Source organism: Prionailurus bengalensis, chromosome C1, assembly GCF_016509475.1.
Source record: "Prionailurus bengalensis isolate Pbe53 chromosome C1, Fcat_Pben_1.1_paternal_pri, whole genome shotgun sequence".
Taxonomy (NCBI): domain Eukaryota; kingdom Metazoa; phylum Chordata; class Mammalia; order Carnivora; family Felidae; genus Prionailurus; species Prionailurus bengalensis.
Window position 1 is genome coordinate 44,649,094 of NC_057345.1, and position 17,202 is coordinate 44,666,295.

The window sequence follows — 17,202 nt, forward strand, 5'->3', positions numbered from 1 at the left end:
GCCATCAGCCTGAGTTTGGCAAATGAACCCTAAAATGATCAGGCTATCCAGAGGAGAGAACCACACAAGGCTCAGAAGACCCGTCACCTCTCATCGTTAAAGGGGGGGGGGGGCCTTATTCACGTCATCAGTGCAAAGTTCCAAGAGCAACCCCAGGCCACAGGCCCAGGGCACCCCTCCCCGCACCGTGCAGAAAAAGGTCGGCGAGACTCCAACTCTACATTTTTGAAAAATTTATTTTATACCCTTAGAAGCTAAGAACTCTGCCACTCATGATCCAAATTTAGGATTACGATTCTTCCCTAGTTTACCTACTTCCTTTTGAAATTTTATAAACAAGATTTTGTACACAAGAGGTAGCAGAGGAAAATTCCAGTCTGCTTGTTCCAAGCTCAGAAGGTAACTGCACACACCTCAATGTTAGCAGGGAAGGTGGGGCAAGATAGGGTGAGTCCGAGGACACGATGCCCTAGGTCCTACAATTGCTTCTAGTGCCAGTGACCGTGTGAGCGCTCCAGGAGAAGTCATGGGCAAGATACCTGCCGGGCTGCTCGTTGGTTTTCCTTCCCAGATGCCTCTACGGGGCAGAGCGGGCACCCTCCGGAGGGCCTCACGAAGGGAGCTTCTTGAGAACACACAGCATTGAGTTAGTTGTGCAATTCCTATTCGATGTGCAGACCATTTTGAAAGATTTATAAAAACGTCTTCGTCCAAAAAATTGGCAGTAAAAATGACAACTCTTCCAAGGTAAGCCTGTCGTAATTGTCACTTTGTTGTACATTAAAAAAAAAGTCATCAGCAGGTTTGCAGACTGCAGCCGTTGGAAATCAAGTGGTTCCCGGCAAAGAGGAAGTGATGTCCACTGCAGCGATGACACAAACAAACTTAACCAGCGCGTATGACACACAACAGTGACGGGCGATCCTGATGAAGCCTTACGGTGAGGACAGCAGGTCCTGGGGGTGGCGGGGGGTGTTGTTTCCATAGGAAATAAGGGACTAGAAGTGGCAATTTCACTCCTGAATTTGGGCTCCTGAGAGTGCAGTTGCCAGCGATGATATCCCAACACAGATCATCACCGGCATTTCAAGGTCATGTCCTACGCAATCGTTGTGTGAGGATGGGGGCGGAGAGAAGGTTGAGGGTGGGGTAGGGAAAACAGTAGGACAGGGAAGTATCCGTGTTCTCAGAATTGATTTTAAAACCTCACGTCTGAATTCCCAAGGACGGCAGAACCATAGACAATTTGCCAACTGCTTCTGACCAATTCTCCGAGGGCGCAGTTCTGCTCTTAAAGGCGGCCTCCCTCTGCACAGTGTCCTTGACAATGGCCTGCGGCGGGCTGTAGACACGGGTACCGGCTGCGGCCGGCTGCACAGTCACCTCAGCGCTCAGTAGTGACGGGGCCGGGTGCCGAGGTGCACAGCAGTGAAGAGCTGTCCTGTCACGTGTCCACACAACTGGAAAGCCACCAAAAAGGCACTTTGGGGCTGGCCACGCCTCTTTGACTTGGCAAATCTAACCGACAGGGGCAACCTGGCACTTCCTAAGCTTCCCTAGTTCTGTGCGCGGTGAGTTGAAAACAAGGCAGAGCACATAACTAAAGGTAAAATGTGACTCAAAATCCAAAATGCACAAAATATATGAAGTACGTTGGCATATCCCTTCTCCCCTCTGGGATCCAAATCTGAAAGGAGTGAATGGTGCTAGAATTGGGAAATACCGACGAAGTGGCCAGTTGTTCAATTACTTCATGCTTATTTCTGGGAAAGTAAATCTTGTCCCGATCTTCTTCTCACTGTTGGCTAGTCATGTTGCAGAGAAACAAGGTCTCAAATTCCTTCTCCCCGTTCAAATTACTACAACTCACCGAGCAGTGTTTCTCAACTCAAATATTTAACTTCATATACAACCAGCGCCAAAGGGTCTCGATAAGTATGTTTTAAGCAAAAGCAAATGATTGCAGATCACATGATTTAAGACTACAGTTTATTCAATATGTCTCCAAGCATTAGAAAGGTGATTTTATGAAGTCAAACTCCGTAAGGTTATAATTTAAAGTGCTTTTTATTTTGCGGTTTTCAAAATTTGGGGAAAAATGCCACAACTTCCTTAGCGATTGATATCAAAGAATGAACCCTGTACTTCTGAAGAACACTTTTTTTTTTTTTAATTGCTCTTTTCAACCTGAATCATATCAGAAAAATACCTTAATAAAGAGCATAATAAATTTCCCAATTTTTGATCCTGGTAACATTTCATCACGGTCCAACTTCATGCCTAGGCCTCTGGTCCTGACCCGTCTGAGATGCTATACAAACAGGGAGACATATTAAATACAAAGGTCTGTGTAAACGGAGTTCCTCAACTACTATTTTACAATGGGAAGGAATTTTATTACCTATCTTTACATCATTTTAAATTGGATATTCCTATTCAATGTTACTGCAAGATTAAAAATTTGCCCCCGCCTATCTAAAGGCAGCTTGCTTTTTTTTTTTTTTTTTTAAATATAAAATCCAAAGGAACTTCTGTTGTAGCATCAAGGAGAAAGCAACGGCTTTACCCTCATTCACTCTTGTATGTTTGTGAAACGAAAAAGTCTGCCAGCGGCTTTATTTCCTAGAATTTCCACAGAACTGTGAATCCACATTTGGACTGTGCCCCGGGACAGGTGATCCGGAGGAAGGCCTCCTCCCACTGCCAAACAGCTCCTTAACCTTCTCCAGGGGCCAAGAGTGCCTTCTTTAAAAACACACGCTCCTCTGGGATCACGGCAGGCTCTCCTAGTCCGAGCTTCGGGCTCTTCTAAAGGGCTCAAGGGTGAGAACTGGGTTTTGAGAGGGCGCTGAACACCCAGTGCTAGAGCTGTGACTCCTCACCGCACGCTGGGCATGCTGTTCCTCTAGGGGTCGACATCGTCCAGGTCGCTTCTCAACTCGCCAATCATCATGGGTGACTCTGAACCCTTCGAAAAAGAGAAGGAGGTTAAGTTCATGCACGGTCAAGTTAGAGAAAAGCTTCTCAACACCGAGGGACTTATTTGTGTTCGGTAATGTCCGCATTCAACAGCTTCACGTTTGATCAAAGGGAAACAAAAACCTAACTGTAACACCCTGTGTTTGACAGTTCCTGATTGTGCAAAACTCTCATTTCTATGCTCTCGTGTGGTCACTGAGCCCTCGGGTCATCATGTTCCTATACAACAATGCAGGCCGCGCTTGGGAAAGCCACGTGAACCGCTGCGTCCCCAGCACTGTGTTGCACTGCCTGCCGAAGACCAGGAAGCTTCTGGCTCACCCCTGAATTCCGTTTCTGTCACCAGCCGTGCGGCCTTCAGCTGATATGCGAACAAAGTTCTGAATGTCTGTCGTGTGTTGGGGCTGATGTGGGTGGGGGTTGGGTGGGGAACGGGCAGGCAGTCTCCACAAAGTGACACATAAGCCGAGTGGGAGTTAGGGGTGAGTGGGGGAAGCCCCACGCAAAAGGAAAGAGGGTATCTGATCAACTCTGAGAAGGCCATCAGCATCCAGAACACAGAACATGAGAGGAGAGAGGCAGGCAGGGGCCAAACCTAGCAGGCCTGTGCTGAGGATTCTGGCTTTTATCCTAACAGCAATGGAGACCCATTGCGGGAAGGAAGAGTGATGCAGGGGCATCCTCAGAGACCAAGGACACTCCAGTCCTTATGAGGACGGAAGAGACGCACAGGAGATGTTTAAGAGGGCAACCTGGCACAATCGGTGAACGGACTGCAGCGTGCGAAGGAATGTCCAGAAAGACACCTGCTACACAGGGCGCTGTTTCTAATAAGGACACCAAGGAAGGCCAGCCCTCGCTGGGGTGGGCGGAGGCATCAGGCATGTTGGCCGTGAGAGGCCTTTGAGGGAAGGAGCTGGATGGCCCCGGCTGGCACCCAGGAGAATCAGCCATGGAGACGGAGAGAGAACAGGTGGAGGGGTTGGAGGAAAGCCAGGAGGGTGAGGCACCGTGGAGGCCCCAGGAGAGACTGTCCAGAGGCGAGGAGCGGCCGGCAAGGTCCCATGCTGCTGTGTGCTCCACTACGACCAGGCCTGACAAGTGGAGGCCACCTGTCACCCCTACCTAGTGGTGAGCCAGCCACTAGGCAGGGGGTCAGCCTGGAAGAGGTCCCAGGAGGAGCAAGAGAGAAGAACTGTAAGTTCTGACAATTCTTGGAGAAGTCTGACTGTGCAAACGGGGAAAGAGGGAAGAGGAAGAGAGGGGAGAGAGTCGTTTTTAGAGAACAGGCGAGAACAGGGTGTGTCAAAACACACACTGCTGGAAGGGACGTGCGGAGAGGGAGAGGTTCCAGGTGGGCGAGGGTGCGGGTACACGCGTGCGGGGACACATGCTCCTGGGGCCTGTGAGCCTGGCAGCCGCGAGACCTCTCGTCCCACAGCTTTGATCTTCTCTGCAAACAGAGTAGGTGACAAGGGCAACTGCTGGGTCACACCACATCACCGTGCTGGGCATCCGTGTCCCTTCTGTGAAGTCAGGGTAACAGGGACCTCAAGAGGCTGTTGTGAGAATTTGAAAGGTTAGAAAACAATGGCACACACAACATCAACAGGATTCGTTTAATGAGCCTTCTGTGCCAAGCACTGTGGCGGGACCATGGAGGAGACCGCCCTGGCGCAAGGTGATACAGGCCGAGGGAAGACGCGACGCTTGGCGGGACATTCACGGCTGCTTCATCGGTGAGCGCGCCAGCAATGTTTCATTCCTTTTTCTACCGGAGCGACCCATATCAAGTGTTCTTTTTCTTTTTTTTTTTTAATAAGCTTAAAATTATTCTTTGACTCCCCTGACAAGTAGGTGTTTCGATGGCCCTTCCTTTCAAGGGTCCGTGTTTCTGGGGAGGCTGGTGAAAGTGACAGGCGGGGGCGGGGGTGGGTGGGGGGCGGGACGTGGAACTTGTGGCAAGCCGGCAGTGCCGTGAGCCAGCTGGAACGAAGGCGTCTGCGGCCCGGCTGTACGAGGACCATCTTGGTCACCAGGGCCAGCACGCACTGAGCCCCGAGCCCTGCAGTCCCCTCCCTCCCCTCCCTGCTGCTGCTGTTCTGTCTTGTGAGCGCAGTGCCGGCGAGGCCCCCCCCCCCCCCCCCCCCCGACAGCATCACTAGAGGGCGGAGCTGGGGTCTCCTTTGGTCTTGATTACGGAAATTCTTTCTGTAAAGCTTCAGAGCGGGCGCGGTGCCCCTTCCCCTGGGCCGCGGGCCACAGCCGTACCTGTTGTAAATGCCTCTCCCCGTTCTCGTTCGCGGGACTGCTCTCCGAGCCGTTACTGCTCCCGGACTGCTCTTTCTCATTCAGCAGAGCTGTGGCATACGCCAGGGTGTCCTGTGAGAGACGTGAACACGAGAGCAGAGAGTCAGGGTGTGTGGGGCCACCAGAAAGACTCCCCGTCGCTTGACCCCCAGGGGCTACCTTCGCGGCAGCAGCCAGGGTGCCCCCACCCCTGCGGCCCCCACCGCTTTTCCTCTGGCACAGAATTTGCCGGCCACACAAGCTGTCTCTTCACAGAAACTCCCTTCTTCGGTCCTTTCTCATTGCCACCCACACCTCTCGTCGCTCCGAGGCTGTGGCACATGCTAAGTGCACTACGATGTTTAGTGTGAAACACACCACAAATCCTACCTGTGGGATTTCAAGCCACACAAAACCAAAAGAGAGGCCTCACCTGAGCTGAAATCGTCCGCTGGAAGGTTTTTCCAGTTGATGTTTCGTTAGAGACATTACTCTGTGGAGTCCAGTAATGTTCTGACATCTGAGACGGAAAGTCAAAGACGCCATCAGAGACAAGCCCACGGGAGTCCACAATTTCCACCATTAGATATCTGAATATAAAAAGCATTAACACAGCACACAGACCCACCCAGGTCTAACACACCAGGAGATGCTTTCTTGGAGGGGTTCACGTCCCCTCGCAAGACCCCAGTGAGATCCTACATCTCACGTAATCACCTGCTCTCTTACCTATACAGTTAAGATGCTGTGTTAAGACGCAAACTTAATGTGTCATGATAGGTACCAGCTGTACCGAAAAAAGTTTGAAGTCTGACCAAACGTTGAGGCCAGTCTCCAAATGAAGAGGTTTTTCCTGGTAAGAAGTGCTCTTGGGGCGCCTGGGGGGCTCAGTCGGTTGAGCGTCCGACTTCGGCTCAGGTCGTGATCTCACGGTCCATGAGTTCGAGCCCCGCGTCGGGCTCTGTGCGGACAGCTCAGAGCCTGGAGCCTGTTTCAGCTTCTGTGTCTCCCTCTCTCTCTCTGCCCCTCCCCTGCTCACACTCTGTCTCTCTCAAAAATAAACAAACAAACAAACAAGATGTGCTCTTACTGATTCCTACGTGATAGCCAGAAAAGTTCAAAATGCAATTACCTTCTTCTGTAGCCATTGTACAGCCCAACTCCAGTGGTGGGAATTCTCCTTGAAGTATTCCTTAGCAGCAGGACACCTGGTGATTGGGGAATTCTATCAGCCAAATGCTTTCCTTGCAAATATACTTGTTTCATCCCCTTTGATTCTGATACACAAATGCTACTTTTGCTAAAGTTCAGTTGTCTTTCTAGAGTTTTTTACTTGCTTTTGGTTCAGATACATTCAGATGTTTAAACTTCAAAAGGCAAAAGAAGGTAAACGTGTAGCGAAAGGTCTCTGACCTACGACCAGTTCATCCACTCAGTCCTATTACAATTCAAAGACGGAAACTCAAAAATAAACAAGAAAACCCCACGACACACTGTACAGCTAACTACAGAAATGATTCTCGAAAGAATCAAAGCCAGTCTTTACACTTTTGTGATGCGAGTCATAATTCCCGGAAAGCCAATTTTAAAGTATGGTCCGGAGCCCCCCTCTCTCTGCAGTTTTCTTTGTCCACTTAGAAAGCTGCCTCTCAGAGTCAAAGGCAGCGCTGACGGGGATCCTGTGTGTGTGCAGTGCAGGTTCCAGGAGGGACAGAGAGGCACAGATGAAGACACTGCTATCTGGACTACGTACCCGCATCAGACATACCATGAGGCCCCAACACTACCTGGAAATGCCACTTAGGCGAGTACTTCTCACGTCATGCCGCCCGTATCGAGCCTGGTTAACGAACCCACAACCGTGGCAGGATGATCTCCCTCATGTCCACAATGCTGTGTCACTGGGAAAACGCACGTTCGCCCATTATTTCACCAGAGCTCTCATTTAATTTGTGCAGGACACTCAAATGCAGCAAGAGTAAGGCCAAGAGATTTCTTATTCGTATTTGGGTACAAATCCAAGGATGGCAATACCCATGCTGAAGAATCGGTAAAAATCTGGGGCAAGATAAATGGAGACCCAGTGGCGTGGCATAACGTGTTCTGTAGCCTCGGGTCACCACGCGGCCACTCTGGCTTTTTGTTTGCCCACGTCCTACCCAGGGGAGCCGAAGCAGCAAACCACGACGGTTCCTTCCAACACCAACAACCTTGGTTTTCCGAGTGCCTGTCGACCGCCAAGTGGACAAAACGTGGTAGAGCCACCCCGGGGAGTATTCTGGGCCTTGAAAACGGAAGGGGATTCTGGCACAGGCTACAACATGGATGAACCTTGAGCACACCACGCGAGGTGAACTCAGCCAGTCACGACAGGACAAACGCTGCGGGATTCCACTTACATAAGGCACCTAGAGGAGTCAGGTTCGTGGAGAGAGAAAGTAGGAGGGGGGCTGCTGGGGGAAGAGGGGAAGGGAGAATGGGGAGTCACTGCTTCGTCGGTACAGAGTTTCAGTTTGGGAAGCTGACAAAGTTCTGGAGACGGGTGGCGGCAATGGCTGAGCAGCAACGCAAACGCACTTAACGCCGTGGATTTGTACACTGACGGGTGGCTGAAATGGTAACTTCTGTGTTGTGTGTGTTTTACCACAATTAAGCAAAGGAGAAGAGGACCGTTCCGTGAAGCCCATCGCCTGTGCTCGAGCCCTCGCTCTGACTGCAGGCATGCCGCTTAAACCGCCCACCCCGAGGGACTAGCGGTATCCAGCCGCGCGGAGCGGCTGCGAAGATTAAATGAGAGTAGGGCGAGGCACTCAGCACAGGGCCTGGGCTCCTACGTGGAGGCAGCCACAACACTGTTCTGTCTCTGGAGAGACCGGTTAGAAAGTGGGGATCCAGCGCCTGACAGAGGTGGTAGGGTGTTACGTGACCTGAAGCCATCTCAAGCCCGAGTGCGTGAACTCTGGTTAAGGTCCCCAAATCCGCCTTGATTCCTGCCTTGCCTGCACGAGCCCCGCCGGTTCAGCCTTTGGTCTTGGGTTCCGCAAGATCTGCTGCTCTTCGGACATTCCCTTCACCTCTCCTCGAGGTCACGTGAGCCGGTTTCTGAACCACCCCAGCAAGCACGCCCTGACTCAGGCTCTCTAGGAACTCCAGCGAGGCAGATTTTTTTCCTGGCCATACGGCTTGTAACTGAACACACCGTCTCCTCCCTGCGTTTTGAGTTGATACTTACTTTTGAGCAAGAGTCACGAGGAATTTGACACACTGGTAGCAGCGACTGCTGTCCACGTGATTACTGTGGTGCATCAGAGCTGAGTGGAGAGAACAGGAAATTGTGACAAGAAAGCAGGGCACTGCAGGCGGGTCCCGGTAACACTACTCTCTTGTTCTGAACACTTACAGCCAGCTGGTCTGATCAGTAGACAGGGGACGGACTATCAGCATGGGGGCGCGGATTCGACAGGACTCCCCACATGCTGATGGGCAGAAACACTGAATAGTATTCAAGAAACCATGTGGCGGTGGAGGTGTGACTTTTAGGAGAGCCAAAAGGAACTAAAACTTCTACTGATTATTCAACAGACCTTCGAGCTTTTCTACCCACCATGCTACTGACAGAAGACTGGTTACAACACTTTCAGTTTGATAAATGGAAATTTGGGTATTAGTTCAGTTCAACACATACTTCCTGCTCTGCACTTTGGGGATGTAGAAGTAAATAGTACTTGGTCCCTGCCCTTGAGGAGGGCATGGTCTGGAAGTTCCAGGGAGCCTGGGTGCCGCTCAGTGGCCTTGAATGTCACGGCTTTTTAGCTTGCATTTCTTTTCTGGAATAAGAGGTCTTAAATCTCTTGCTACAGAGCAAAATCTAAAATGACTCAGATTAATTGGAAATACAGGTGGGTGGTGGATGTTGAAGAGGACTATTTTTAACCACACTTTCTAAGAAACAGCTCATTAAAGCCACTTTAGCCTTCTGACAAAAAATTTACAACCAGATAAAAGAAATCTGGGTGCATTCATACCACAGGTAAAAACAAAACAACAATCCTATCTCATGAGCATGACAACGTCCTTTTCCCTCCCCAGTGGCTGCAGAGCAGAATGAAAGACTTCTGACATCAGAAAGCAGCCTTTCGCTGTTGAAAAAAGTCACAGCATCGCTGACTCTTATCTGCCCCAGGAACGGGACCCCAAGGTCCCCCGCGGGGAAGAGCCCCGGAGCAGACCTGTCAGGGAGGAGGCCAGCCATAACAGGCCATCTGCCCGTCTGCTACAGACGTTTCTCAGGAAGGCCAGGCTACTCACCTAATAATCCATTTTCTGTCTCAAACACAAATTTGACTCGCTCCACCTGTATGGGATCTTCAATGACCTGTGACAGGAAGGAGACAAAGGCCGGTGAATGAAAGAAGGGACTTGTGCGATGGCACGCACTGGTGCCTTTTAAAAATAATTCTGTTCAAGAGGTTTAGTTCCTCACTTAACAAAACCCAATGCCAACAACGTGTCACTGACATGTATCTCGACAGTACCTTAAATTTTATTTTATTTGTTTATTTAAAGTACAACCTAGTCCCCAACATGGGGCTCGAACTCTTGAGACCTCAAGATCGAGTCACATGCTCTACTGAATGAGTCAGCCAGGAACCCCTTAAATTTTAAACTAAAGATGAAAAAGTTCAGGAAGAGTTGCAGATCCATTCACTTCCTGTCTATGTGTTCTTACCAACTATATCCACAGCTGTCAATAGTAACCTAGCGGGCTCTAAGGACGTGTATTGCATGATCCCAAGGATAAGAGGTTTAGGGTCTAAACTGTCTGTCAAAACCACGTGAAAGTTTTGCTACAGTACAGTCTCTCCACGCTGCATGGAGGTTTATGCCAAGCCGCAAAGGGCTGGATCTGTGTCCTGCTTGTGGCTGTCCTTCTTGTGCCTGGCGTTGAACTATGCACAGGACAGCAGGCCAAGTGGTTTGCTGCTGAACAGACCAACAATACACTGTCCTTCTCCTGAGGGGCAACAATCTTCTGTGTTTTGTAAAAGTGCTAGGACTAAAAAGGAGGTAAACGACCAGAGAGATAGGCTGTTTCTAACTGGTATCCATGGTGTCTTTCCTTATTCAGAAATGTTTACTGAATGCCCACCCTGTGCCAAGGCCTAAGCTAAGTCTCAGGGACCTACCAGAAACCCGGACTCTGCATCTGCTTAGCGAGCCCTGGGCTAGGCTCTTGCCGGCCCACAACCAGTCGTCAAGGTCTACTGATTGCCTCTCCCACCAAACACGTCGAGACCTGTTCCTTGCTGCCTCTGCCCTGTCTCTCTGCCATTCGGACCTTGTTATTTCACACCCAGGTTACTGCCACACATGCCCGTGTGGTTTTCCAATTCCAACCCTGCTTCCTTCTTCGGTCAGTCCTTCAAAACAAGTGCCAGGGGAACCTTTCTAAGACCTAAGTCAGGTCCCATCACTCCCCTGTTAAAGCCTTCCCATGGCGCCCAACAGTGATGGCAGGGGTTGCAAAATGAAATGTCTACACAGGCCAGGACAGCAGGAAATGAACCAAGAGGGCTAGGAATGACAATAAGGAGCAGTGAGGACAGAGGGGCACTGGACAGCATGTGCCTCAGCTGAGCGGGGCAAGCTGCTAACTGCTCTGGGTGACTGGGGCATCCAGGAAATGGGGCCAGTGTGTCACATGACCTGGTTTGTCAAGACAGGCCAGAACCCAGAAATGACAAAACAAAACAACTCTGGGTCAAATACAATAGGCATGTAGGCAGAACCCGGCTACCAGCGTGCAACCACAGGCCTACAGGAAAAAAGCCCACATGCGTTGGTACCCGGAGCCTTTCACGAGTTGGTCTGGGCTTTGTTCCCCAAGCCCTACTCCATTCCCTCTCCTCCTGCTGACGCCACTTCCTTACGGGCCCCGCAAACGAGCTGGTGGAGAGCACGGGCCCTGGGGCCGGTCGCCTGGCTCAGATCCTGACTCTGTCCCTTCCATTCAAGGGTGGCCTTGGGCAAATCCCTCCACATCGCTGAGGTGCAGTTTCTACCAATAATGGACTTCACTGCTTACAGCTGAGTTCTCCCCTGCCTCTCCTCCGTATCCGGAATTGGAACGCATCCCACGGTGGATCACGTTCCCGTTTCGTGGCTTGTAAGCAGGAATTTTAGTAGCACGTGGGCAATCAGCGGGGTCTTAGATGTGAATGAACTGTAGAGCAGCAATTTACGTGACGGTTATCCTGAGGTCTGAAGGAGACGGCATCCGTGCTCGGCACAGTCCCCCGGCCACCACTTCCTTGCTCTCTGCACTGTCACTGCCTATACTTGGCGGGCTCCCTCGCTCCACTGTGAGTTCCCACGAAGTAGTTTCCTTACCACTAGCCTCCCAGTCAGTAATGACAGAAACATGACTGCGGTAAAGAGGACCCACTTAAGTGCGGGCCAAGCGGGTACAAGACGATACAAGGACACGAACTTTCTGTTTGCAAACACAAGCTGACTAGAACAAGCTATTTTCTTTTTTTTAATTTTAGAAAGAGAGTGTGAGTGGAGGAAGGAGGGAGACGAGGGAGGCAGGGAGGGAGAGAGGGAGGGAGAGAGGAGCAGGGGGGGAGAGAGAGAGAGAGAGAGAGAGAGAGAAAAAATCTTAAAAAAAAATTTTTTTTAACGTTTATTTTTGAGAGAGACAGAGAGAGAGCTTGAGCAGGGGAGGGGCAGAGAGAGAGGGAGACACAGGATCCGAAGCAGGCTGCAGGCTCTGAGCTGTCAGCACAGAGCCCGACGTGGGGCTCGAATTCACGGACCGTGAGATCACGCCCTGAGCCGAAGTCAGATGCCCAACTGACTGAGCCACCCAGGCGCCCTGAGAGAGAGAGTATCTTAGGCAGGTTCCACACTCAGCACAGAGCCTGACATGGGGCTCGATCTCACAACCGTTGAGACCACGACCTGAGCTGAAATCAAGAGTTGGACGCGCAACCGATGGAGCCACCCCAGCGCCCTGACCGGTAGCCCTAGTGAACAGCACAGGAGAATCAGAACGTTTTTCACTTACCAGTATCTCATGGAGGAGCTGGAACGTGTTCTTCAACTCATGGGGTGGAGCCGTTTCTAGTTGGTTCTGAAAAATTTTTTAGAAGCACAAAAATTCCAGTGAGTCTTCAGTGGAAAGCTCATCAGAGTGGCAAAAGCAACAGGGCTGGACTCCAGTTCTAAATCCACCACTGTCGGCTCGACCCTGGGCCAGCTGTCCTCTCTGGGCTAAGCCTGGGACTAAAGCAGTCTCTACGGACTGTAACACTGCGAGACCAGGATACCGCACTACGCAATTAGGAAGGACAGAGGAAGAAAGGCAGAGAGGAAAAGAGAATTTTAAGCAAACAGGCCCAAATTTCTGTTTCTATTTCATTCGCACATAACCTACTCTGTTTTCCAGAACACACGCTCTGGGGTAAGGATGCTATGAGTGATATATGTGAGAAAGGTCAGCTTACGGAATAGAAAACTCGCCAAGGCACACTAGGTGAAGGGATCACGGTTCGTAAAACTCACGCTCCGCTGGGCGCCTTACCGGCCTCACGCATGTGGACCGTGGGGAAGGACACTGCGTTACAACACTGCCCTTCAAGGTGCCAGGTCCGGTACTGAGGGGGCATTCCGTGTGTCACAGTCTGTTAAGTCATACTTCCCTTCCACTTAACAGGAGGAAACTGCCTGAGGCCGTATAATTAGTAAAGGGTAAGAGGAACTCAATCACCTCTGACACAGGTCTCCACAGAAAAGGCTCAGGGCAAACACGTTTTAGGAACAGTCTGAACACATAATCCACTGCTCACCTGCCACTTCTTAACCCTACAGGTGTCACCATTACAAATCCTGGTGCAGATAAGAAGGTAAGAAGGGGTGGCCGAGATTCTGTGAGCAGAAACCAATATATATGGTAACGATTCACAAAAAGAGGCCTGAAAGGACACAGCGAAGGGGACAGGACTGATCCCTGAGGTAGGATGGAGAGGGGACACGCTTGCTTGGTGGACTTTGGCCTTATCACGTCTTAATTTTTCACAAAGAAAACGCAGGCGTGCATTATCCGTATAATTAAAAAAATTCAAGATTAAAAACTAAGAAAAATATGTGCTGGCTTCAAGGTTTTTCTAGTAATTCCCAGAAAGGCAGTACGCACTATGGCTGAGAGCACAGCCCTGGAGCCAGACTGCCGACGTTCAGATCCCCACTTTGCCACTTACTAGCTACGGGACTCTGGGCAAGTTACTTACTCTGTGCCTCAGTTTCCTCAACTGTAAAATGGTAACAGTTGTAGTATTTACATCATAGGACCACTTGAGAGTTCCATGTGTAAATGGCTGGAACAGCACGTGGTGCCCAGTTAAGTGCAACGTCTGGACGAGTCCAGTACCGATCAGAGCTTCCTAATGAGTTACGTCACTTCTTCAGGAGGTAAGAAAAACCTACTTTTGAGTTTTAAAATGTTGCCTGGTGAAAAGGACCTGGAATTGGAAACCCATCTTACATAGTAACGGTCACCACTGCATATGATTAACTATGAAGTACATTCTAAGTACTTAACAGCTGAGCCCAAGGCAAACGTGCATCGCCGGGAAGGGAATGGCTAAGTAAATGATGGTAGACGAGAGGATGAAAGGGCCTCGAAGGTAACTTCATAACGTGGGAAAATACTTATAACGGCAGGTGAAAAAAGGACACAAAGACGTAAAGACGGTAAAATTCCAATTACGGTAAAATACACGCACAGAAAATAAAAGGGAAACCTAAGGGAAGGTTCGTGGTGATTATCAGTGAATGGAAAGACTCTGGGTTCTTTTTAGTCTTTAGCTTTTAAAAAGGGGCCTACAGGGGCGCCTGGGTGGCGCAGTCGGTTAAGCGTCCGACTTTAGCCAGGTCACGATCTCGCGGTCCGGGAGTTCGAGCCCCGCGTCAGGCTCTGGGCTGATGGCTCGGAGCCTGGAGCCTGTTTCCGATTCTGTGTCTCCCTCTCTCTCTGCCCCTCCCCCGTTCATGCTCTGTCTCTCTCTGTCCCAAAAATAAATAAACGTTGAAAAACAAAAACAAAAACAAAAAAACAAAACAAAAGGGGCCTACAGTATGTTTCTGATTAGAAACAGCAACTAAGTCGCTGAAAGCGGCATCTTTCCTGGGAGCAAAGGCGCCCTTCCCTACAGACTCGGCGGCAGGCCCCCAGCCCGCGCCGGTCTCTCGCGGAGACCCTACCTTAATGAAGTGCAGCATGGTGAAGGAGAAGTGCTCGTTACAGAAGCAGCAGTACACGACCATCTCGATGAGCGCCAGGAGCGAGCCCGTCAGCTCTCGCAAAGCAAACATCACCTGGCGGGAGGGTATGAAAGGAGGAAACTTTCTCAGGGCGGGGTTAATTGTCGATATGTTGTTTCTGACTTTAACTGAAATAGACATACTCAGGGTCAAGCTCTTCAACATCACCTCACAACAGGCTTTCTTAACTGCCAGAGGCCTAAGTCGGTCTGGAAAAAAAATCTGTGCAAATGTGCACACCTTCTTTCCCCAGGGGAGTCGCGTTCATCGGATATTCAAAGATAAATGCCCCAAATGCACCACCACCGCCAGCACTAAATTAAGAGAGTCACTGACAGATCCCTAAAGTAAACAATGTTAAGCTAAAGAAACCAAAAGATACAGAGTACAGCACTGCTGACATGATTAAACCACCAGTATGATACACGGCTCACAGATTTATACATGTAAATCAAGTTTCGGAAGAGGGTCTGGCAGATTAAATTCTTAGCAGTAGGCAGCCCTGGGCGGAAGGGGAAGGACGCCAGCTGCAGGTCGGCCACACGGCGTGTGACACGATGAAGGGCTGGGAGCAGCCCACTCCCACAGTCCTGAGATTTACCAAAAGGGTGTGCTCCAGAGCCGTATGTAGTCTCCCGCACAGAAGACTGGGAACAAAACCTTCAGATAATAAACTGAGTAACTGATGGCGTCGTTCACTTCCTCCTGAGACCCGGGCGGGGCAGGGGGGAAATCAGCTGGGCTGGACCCGGAGGTCCAGTCCTCGCTTGCAGAGAGGACTGATAAAAATTTCCTTCAGCGGATCATTTCTTTCTGACATATACCCAGGAAGAAAAATTGATTTGAAAGAATCTTTTCTTCTCTTAACAATACTCTCCTTCGTCGGAGCGACATGCAAAATATCACAAAGGGCATGTTTCCGCAAAGAGAAAATAATGAAAAAGAAAATGGTTCCAGAAGATCAAGAACTTACCTCTAACAGGTAAGGCTTCCCTTCAGACAAGAACAACAAGGCTTCTACTTCCTCATGGAGGGGCAGCAGAGGGCTGGAGGGGGCGATGCTAATAGGTGGCCGTTGTTTAAATACACCAGGAGCTTTAGGGGACCAAAAAAAGCACACCCATCTCACTTGATGTTATCTTACAAGGCAGACAATCTACAAGGTGAAGCGATGCTCTTGAGATTCATATACGCAACTGCTCAGTACTTACAGCCTGTTCCCTCACAGTCTGGTGGGGAAGCCGGGCATGCAGACAGGACAAAATGTTTACCTACTTCTCACAGCGTGTGCCTAAGTTGTCAGAGCGACTACTTACATCTCCAGACTCCTAGTGACCCCACCCAAGACAATCTTTCAAAGAAGTAAAATGTAAATGGTATATGAAACAAAATGCTCAAATGCCCTCTGAAGGGACACTGGACGAGACATTAGTTGCTCAAACAAGCGCCCTCTAATAATGGCCAACACCATCGATGCTAAGCAGAATCACCCCACATGGAAGGGGTGAGCTGCCCCACGTGCTAGAAAACACGGACTCACACTCTGGCTTTCTTTTACAAACCTGTCTGAGCTCACAGATTAGGCAGCCTTGTCTTTTTAGGTGTATGAGTCAGAGTGAAGGAAACAAACTACCCCACAACCATCTGAGCGCTCCTCAGTGGTCCTCTGGAGTCAGGAAGCATTTCCAGATCAGAGTGATGCCCGGGACTTCTATCAGATCTTCCTGGTCAGATGACAGGGACGCCTACTACACCTGCTGGTGACCAGAGGCTTGCGCTCACATACCCACCCCTGTGCCACTTCCCAGCTGAGGCCTGTGTAAGCTCCGAGGCCTGCCCGTGCTCTGGTTCCCCGTCTGTGGAAGGGGACTATCCCTCACAGGTTTGCTGAGGGGATTTCACACGTACAGAGCACACAGCACACAGAAAACACTGAATACTTTCCAGCTGCCCTCTTGTATGACTATCGTCACTGCTGTTGGTGCTGTCCTGACAAGGCCCGGGCACAGTATAAAAACGTGGTGCACACACAGCTTAGGATACTGGATTAAGCACAGAGGCGACTTGTGTCTCAGCTGCGCTAAATGAGGACAGACTAGTGGTTCTGGGGGACAAAGCGGGAAAGGTACCAACTGTTGCCTCTTATATCCAAACACACGTCCACGACATAATTCTCGTCTGAATCGTCTTCGGTTTTACAAAGTACTTTAACATTTTATCTCATTAATCCTCATTATACCTGGGGAGTTATGCTTTTAATATTTCCATTTTGTATCTAGGATCAGAAAGGTCAAGTTCACACAGCTAGGAGACTGCAACCCACACTTGGCTATTTTCCCCACTAGATTAGCTGGGCCAATTATAGTAATGAATGTAATGAGTGAACTCTGAATTAGCCTCTAATCCTAGAGTATTTTTATTTTTTTTTTTAATATTTTTTTTCAACGTTTTTTTATTTATTTTTGGGACAGAGAGAGACAGAGCATGAACGGGGGAGGGGCAGAGAGAGAGGGAGACACAGAATCGGAAACAGGCTCCAGGCTGCGAACAATCAGCCCAGAGCCCAACGCGGGGCTCGAACTCACGGACCGCGGGATCGTGACCTGGCGG

The 17,202-nt window shown here is 50.0% G+C and overlaps 1 protein-coding gene across 2 annotated transcripts in view; it reads right to left on the minus strand.

Moving 5' to 3' along the window:
- Positions 1–218: 218 nt before the first annotated feature.
- USP24 (ubiquitin specific peptidase 24) overlaps positions 219–17,202 on the minus strand; it is a 142,825-nt gene continuing 125,841 nt past the window's right edge. For both annotated transcript variants that reach the window (XM_043575084.1, XM_043575083.1), the window contains exons 60-68: positions 15,566–15,687; positions 14,533–14,646; positions 12,338–12,403; positions 9,577–9,643; positions 8,501–8,579; positions 6,401–6,476; positions 5,702–5,788; positions 5,251–5,361; positions 219–2,968 (exon numbers count right to left, since the gene is read on the minus strand). In XM_043575084.1, coding sequence (XP_043431019.1) covers positions 2,906–2,968; positions 5,251–5,361; positions 5,702–5,788; positions 6,401–6,476; positions 8,501–8,579; positions 9,577–9,643; positions 12,338–12,403; positions 14,533–14,646; positions 15,566–15,687 — 785 coding nt within the window. In that variant the 3' untranslated portion in view covers positions 219–2,905. The remainder of the gene's footprint in view (positions 2,969–5,250; positions 5,362–5,701; positions 5,789–6,400; positions 6,477–8,500; positions 8,580–9,576; positions 9,644–12,337; positions 12,404–14,532; positions 14,647–15,565; positions 15,688–17,202) is intronic.